Below are 6,000 nucleotides of genomic sequence, written 5' to 3'. Positions count from 1 at the left end.
AATAATTTTTCAGTGACAAATGAACAATGATTTGTTTATGTGAAATTTCAAGCTACTTGTAGAACACCTGTGGTGAATAAACTATACACTTTTGGTTTCACTGTATTTGGAGGAAAAATTATGTTTTAGAAAAAAATTAGGTTTTAACAAGCTAACAAACTAACTGACAGTGTTGGGGGTAATGCATTACAAGTAACGCGAGTTACATAATAATATTACTTTTTCAAGTAACTAGTAAAGTAACGTGTTACTTTTTCAAATAAGTAACGCCAATTACTTTTTTCCCTATTAATTGATTAACAAGGAAATCAGGAGTAAACATGATGTTACTGTATTCTAGACTAAATGTGAACATGCATTAATTCATCTCACTCACAAAAAACAGATTCAGTATTCCTCAAAATGAATAAAAACACTGAAATGCAAACTCAGAATATGACGCAAATCTGCAATAATTAAATATGTTAAATAAAACAAATATCCTTTATGTATTTAATCCCATTTTATTAACCAGTGTCTTTGCTGCTGATCTTTGATGATGCAATTCAGTCATACTAATAAGCAAAAATTACTTTAGATAAACTAACATTTGTGCTTCATTTTTTATAGCTGAAAAGTGATCTCCTGCATAAATTTACTTTTCTTTTAGCCTGAGGTGATTTCAATTCACTTTTGGTGTAAAAAAGCTTTTACGTTAGAATAGTTATATTAAAACCAAAGAAGCAAGCTCTGCCTAGATTTTAAAAGTAACGCAAAAGTAACGTAATACATTACATTTAAAGGTAACTTTCCCCAACACTGCTAACTGATAATGTATTGTTTTTGCATTTTTTTTATTATTGGTTACAGAAATAGGAAACTAGAAATTAGACCTTTATCTGCCAGGTGTACAGAAGTTTTTAGCACAGTAAGATACATCATCAATGTCAATGATTGGGTCTTAAGGGCGGTTGTCTTCTTTCAAATCGCGCCACCTCTTGGCGGTAGTGACATGACGCATGACTTTTGTTTTGAAAGGCGTGCGTGAATAGCGGAAGTGTGCAGCAGTTGTAGAGGCAGCATGGCGTACACGGCGAAAATCGGACCGTCTATTTTGAGCAGCGACCTGTCGCAGCTCGGGAGGGAATGTGAGCGAATGATGGAGTGCGGTGCTGATTATCTGCACCTTGACGTTATGGATGGGTGAGGAATAAAGTTTGCAATTCTTCATCTAAGTTTCTCACCCAGTGTTGACCTGCAGGCACTGAGAGCGATCTATGACCGAGAGAACCAATACCATGTTACTTAATACTTACTAAAGTCATTTTAATGACCAAGAACATTTAGTTGCCCCACATTTTGGCACAGGAACGATACAGCATGAATTCACCCTCGTTACAAAATGTATGTCATAATTTTAAGTTACAAGAAGTCATACACAGCTTGGCATTGCAGTAAAGCAATTATCTTATTTCCCTTTCCCAAATATTGTCCTATCCCAACAAACCATACATCAAAGCTTGTTTATTCATTTTGTGACACTTTGACAGGTTCTGTGGTCCAGGGGCGGACAGTAGTGAAGAATTCTTACTTTACTCAAGTAAATTTAAAAAGCATCTGTAGTTTATCAGTGTTTTTCTTTGGAAAACGTTATGCTTTGGAATGTCATTAAGTAAAGTCATACTTTTTACTGCACTACATTTCTTAAAAGTTGTTGTTTGTTTCACCTTTAATACTTAAGAACATTAAAAATGTAGTATTTTCTTGTACTCAAGTAAATCTTTGAATTACCTTTTATTTGAGTAAAAGTAATAAATGAATAGATTTCATTATAATAAAGTAAAAAGTACAATATTATGTTTTGGAATGTTGTGAAGTTAACTTTTCTAAATAAAAACTCTGATAAAGTACTTTTACAGCAGAGCAAAAATACTTCACTACTATCCACCTCTGCAAACAAACAAAGTCTCTTATGCTCACAAAGGATGCATTTGTTTGATTAAAAATACAGAACACAGTATATGTATAATATACTATGTATAATATAACACAGTAATTTTGTATAATATTATTACTATTTAAAATGTTGTTTATCCCTGTGATCTTTAAACTGAATTTTCAGCAGGCTTTACAATAGTCAGTGTCACCTGATCTCTCAAAATTCATTCTAATGTGCTAATTTAGTGCTCAAAAACATACTATTATTATCATTAACGTTAAATTGTTGTGCTGCTTAATTTTTTTGTCAAGATTTATTTATTTTTTGTCTTGTCAGAAGTTAAGACGTCTAACTCTGCCTTCTTCACGTCTAACTCTTTCCTTCACCTTTAAATTTGCTTAAGGCATTTTGTTCCGAATATCACATTTGGGCATCCTATGGTGGAATGTTTACGACACAGTATCGGACCTGATCCATTTTTTGGTGAGTTCAGTCATTGTAAAATTGCATCTACTCTAGTTTCTGTTTCTTTTGAGCTGCACACAATCAGTCCCTCTTCTTTGGGGCAGTTTTGTTTGTAATCTGCTGGGTTCTTTCACGTTTTCACTCGCTTTCTGTATTCTTGAATAAACTTCGCCTCTAGGATAAACCTGATAAGTAAAACATTGCAGTGTTTGCTCTGTGTAGGTTTGGAGGCTTTGCTTACCCTTTACCTTATTACAGACATGCATATGATGGTGTCCAGGCCAGAGCAATGGGTGAAGCCCATGGCAGCAGCAGGAGCCAATCAGTACACTTTCCATCTAGAAGCCACGACCAACCCAGGCAACCTCATCAAGGAAATCAGGGAGAGTGGCATGAAGGTCTGTGAAAAAGGGAAGAATGGCCATGTGTATATATACATTAACCATTCCTTTACTAATTATATTACTAATATATATAGGCCTTATGGCACCCTCTGCTGACTAACAAAGGGGGTTTATTTTTTTAAGGTATGTTAAAAGATTAAAATTTTTTTTTTAAAGGCTTAGACTCATAAGAATTTGATTTGGGCAGATTTTGATGTTTACATCTGACTAAAATTGAGCAAGTGAACTTGACCAAGCATTGCTTATAGTTTGAATTGTAAGAACATTCTTATGATGCAGGTTGGTCTTGCCATTAAACCTGGAACAACTGTTGAGGAACTGGCGCCGTGGGCTGGGCAGATCGATATGGCTCTTGTCATGACTGTAGAACCTGGCTTTGGTGGTCAGAAGTTTATGGAAGATATGATGCCAAAGGTACGCAAGTATACAATTAATTAGTCTCATTTGGATTCCTCAGCCAACAGTGTTGGATGCTGAATATGCTTGTGTCTCCGTAGGTGAGCTGGCTCAGGAGTCAGTTCCCTTCTCTGGACATTGAAGTGGATGGAGGAGTTGGCCCAGACAGCATCCACAGATGTGCTGAGGTAGATATAGCTGTCCTTTACTGCACACATTCATTTATATAAGTAAAAAAGTGTTTTACTCATTTTCATTACTCTAACATTTCCAGGCCGGAGCCAACATGATCGTGTCGGGCAGTGCTGTGGTGAGCAGTGATGACCCTCGTTCTGTAATCGCCCTCCTCAAAAATGTTGTCATTGAAGCGATCCAGAAACGTTCTTTGGACCGCTGAGCATTTTGAGCTTTTACCTCAATTCTGTTTTCACCCACCACTGAAAGTTATTCCTGCAGATTCTATGTGTTTTAATGTATGAAATTTGTTATTGAATGCTCAGTGGTGTTTGTGAATGGACATGACCCATTGCTGAGGGTGCGTTTGCACATCTACAAATCACAAGAACTGCCTTTGCCAAGAGTCTTTTATGGATTCATCTGGAGTTTTCAAATGCATATGGCCTTTTGAGAACTTTGAGCAAATAGAAAATTGACTTCAATCTAACCATTCCCCTTTTAATTAACCTCATTTGGTTTGATTAATCACATTTATTGTTTGTCATAGTACAGTCAGAGTGACAACAAATTGCTACATGATTGAGAAAGCTGCTGCTGACGTTCAACATCTTTAGCGTTTTCAGGTTTGTTGGATGAAGAATGACATTGGAATTGAGCTGCATAAGCTCTATATACTGTAATACTCATTTGCTGCAGATTATGATAGTTTAAATATGTTTTTCAACATTCCACCAGCCTGTGTTTACAGAACACTGAAATTATAAAAGTATAAATCAAGAGACCTTAAGTGGTATTATTTTTTTTTTTTTCTCTAATGAAATCATATGAACATTTTAGTACTGAGTGTAGCATTTACACAGCAATATGTTTCAGACAGTAAAGTCGTCAAGTAAGTCTACATCTGTTAACAGTTTATTATCTAAACAAATACAGTCACACATTTTAAAGTCAATATGAAATTAAAATTGTGTTTTTCATTCAGATCTGGTTCCATCTTAATCAGCTACATTTTTCCTTTGAATAATTTCACTCAGATGTCACAATAGAGAAGAAAAGATCTGTTATTTATGATTCATTGCAATTTAAGCCATTTATTAATGTGTGAAACAAAACGTATTGGAGTCCAAGAGGTTCTCACAGAACAGATGCAGATCAATTTATGCAATTTATAATTGTGTAAGGTGTCAGTCCGCAGCCAGGACCTCGGGATAGCAGAACCTGTGCTTTCCGAAATATGATACTTCTCCTTTTTGTGCCATTCTTCTGCCAAACCTCCCAACAGGTCGTATTCCTCTGCCTTTATACCACATTGCATCAATGTTTGGATCTACAGAGAAATAATAGTATTAGGAATCTGCTATTTTGTAGAGATAAATGAAAGGCATGTTAAATTTTAGATTTTATTTTTCAGGTCTGTAAAAATTGTACCTCTCATCTCCGTTGAGCGTAATGGTAAATCATCATGAGGTTTTGGTTGGGTAAAACGTGCTAACAGCATGAGGATACAGAGCAAAGCACACAGATTTACAGCCATGGCTTAGTGTCTGTCACTAGACAGACAGAAGTGGCACCTGTCTAAAAAAAAAAAAAAAAAAAAAAAAAAAAAAGGACAATCAGAAGCACAATTATTTCCCTTAAAAAAAAAAAAAAAAAAAAAAAAAAAAAGCTCCAGACCAAATCATACTATAGAAATTCACATTTATACAAATTATAGAAACTTGTTATTTGAAAACATATTTGTTGGAAAATAAGTGACAAAATATGTAGATCAGCACTAAATAACTTCATTTTTTTATTTTGGCAATGTAATATGTAATAATGCTTTCTACTGGATGCTGCTAAATACAGCGGCATGCGAAAGTTTGGGAACCCCTTACGGAATCTAAAAATGTGAATAATTTTAACAAAATAAGAGAGGTCATACAAAATGCATGTTATTTGCATTTAGTACTGTCTTGAGTAAGATATGTTATATAAAGGATGTTTACATATAGTCCACAAGATGACTGAAATTATTAAAATAACCCCCTTCAAAAGTTTGGGAACCCTTGGTTCTTAATGTGTGTGGTTACCTGGATCTTCTACGACTGTTTTTTTGTTTTGTTTTGTGATGGTTGTTAATGAGTCCCTTGTTTCTTCTGAACAGGTAAACTTAGCACTCCAGGCCCTGCAGATTCTTCAGTATTCCAGCATCTTTTGTAGATCTTAACCCTTTCCAGCAGTGACTATGATTTTGAGACCCATCTGATACTCCAGAAGGAAACGCAATGCATTAAGAGCTGGAGGGTGAAAACGTTTTGAATTTGAAGATCAAGGTAAATTGTACTTGTCTTTCAGGAAACATGCAAGTATCTTCTGTTGCTTCTGAAGGAATAAATGGAAAAAAAAAAAGATATTTTAACAAAATAAGAAAAATTTGGACATCTTCATTCTGTTTAAAAGTTTTTACCCCCCGGCTCTTAATGCATCATGTTTCCTTCTAAAGCATCAGTGAATATTAGAACCTTTTTTAATAGTTGTGTTTGAGTCCCTCAAGTGTGAAATGATGGATCTCAAAACCATACAGTCACTGCTGGAAAGGGTTCAAATATGCAAAAGATGCTGGAAAACTGAAGAATCTGAAGGACCTGGAGAATTTCT

The 6,000-nt window shown here is 35.0% G+C and overlaps 1 protein-coding gene across 1 annotated transcript; it reads left to right on the top strand.

Moving 5' to 3' along the window:
* The first annotated feature begins 1,015 nt into the window (after positions 1-1,015).
* On the top strand, positions 1,016-4,341 carry rpe (ribulose-5-phosphate-3-epimerase). Its single transcript, XM_051118389.1, has 6 exons — positions 1,016-1,182; positions 2,322-2,401; positions 2,642-2,781; positions 3,067-3,201; positions 3,285-3,371; positions 3,458-4,341. The coding sequence occupies exons 1-6, from the start codon at positions 1,061-1,063 to the stop codon at positions 3,578-3,580; spliced, it is 687 nt and encodes a 228-aa protein (XP_050974346.1). The 5' UTR covers positions 1,016-1,060; the 3' UTR covers positions 3,581-4,341.
* The last annotated feature ends 1,659 nt before the right edge of the window (positions 4,342-6,000 follow it).

This window comes from Labeo rohita, chromosome 9 (assembly GCF_022985175.1).
Source record: "Labeo rohita strain BAU-BD-2019 chromosome 9, IGBB_LRoh.1.0, whole genome shotgun sequence".
Classification (NCBI taxonomy): Eukaryota; Metazoa; Chordata; class Actinopteri; order Cypriniformes; family Cyprinidae; genus Labeo; species Labeo rohita.
This window is presented reverse-complemented; position numbering and strand designations above follow the sequence as displayed.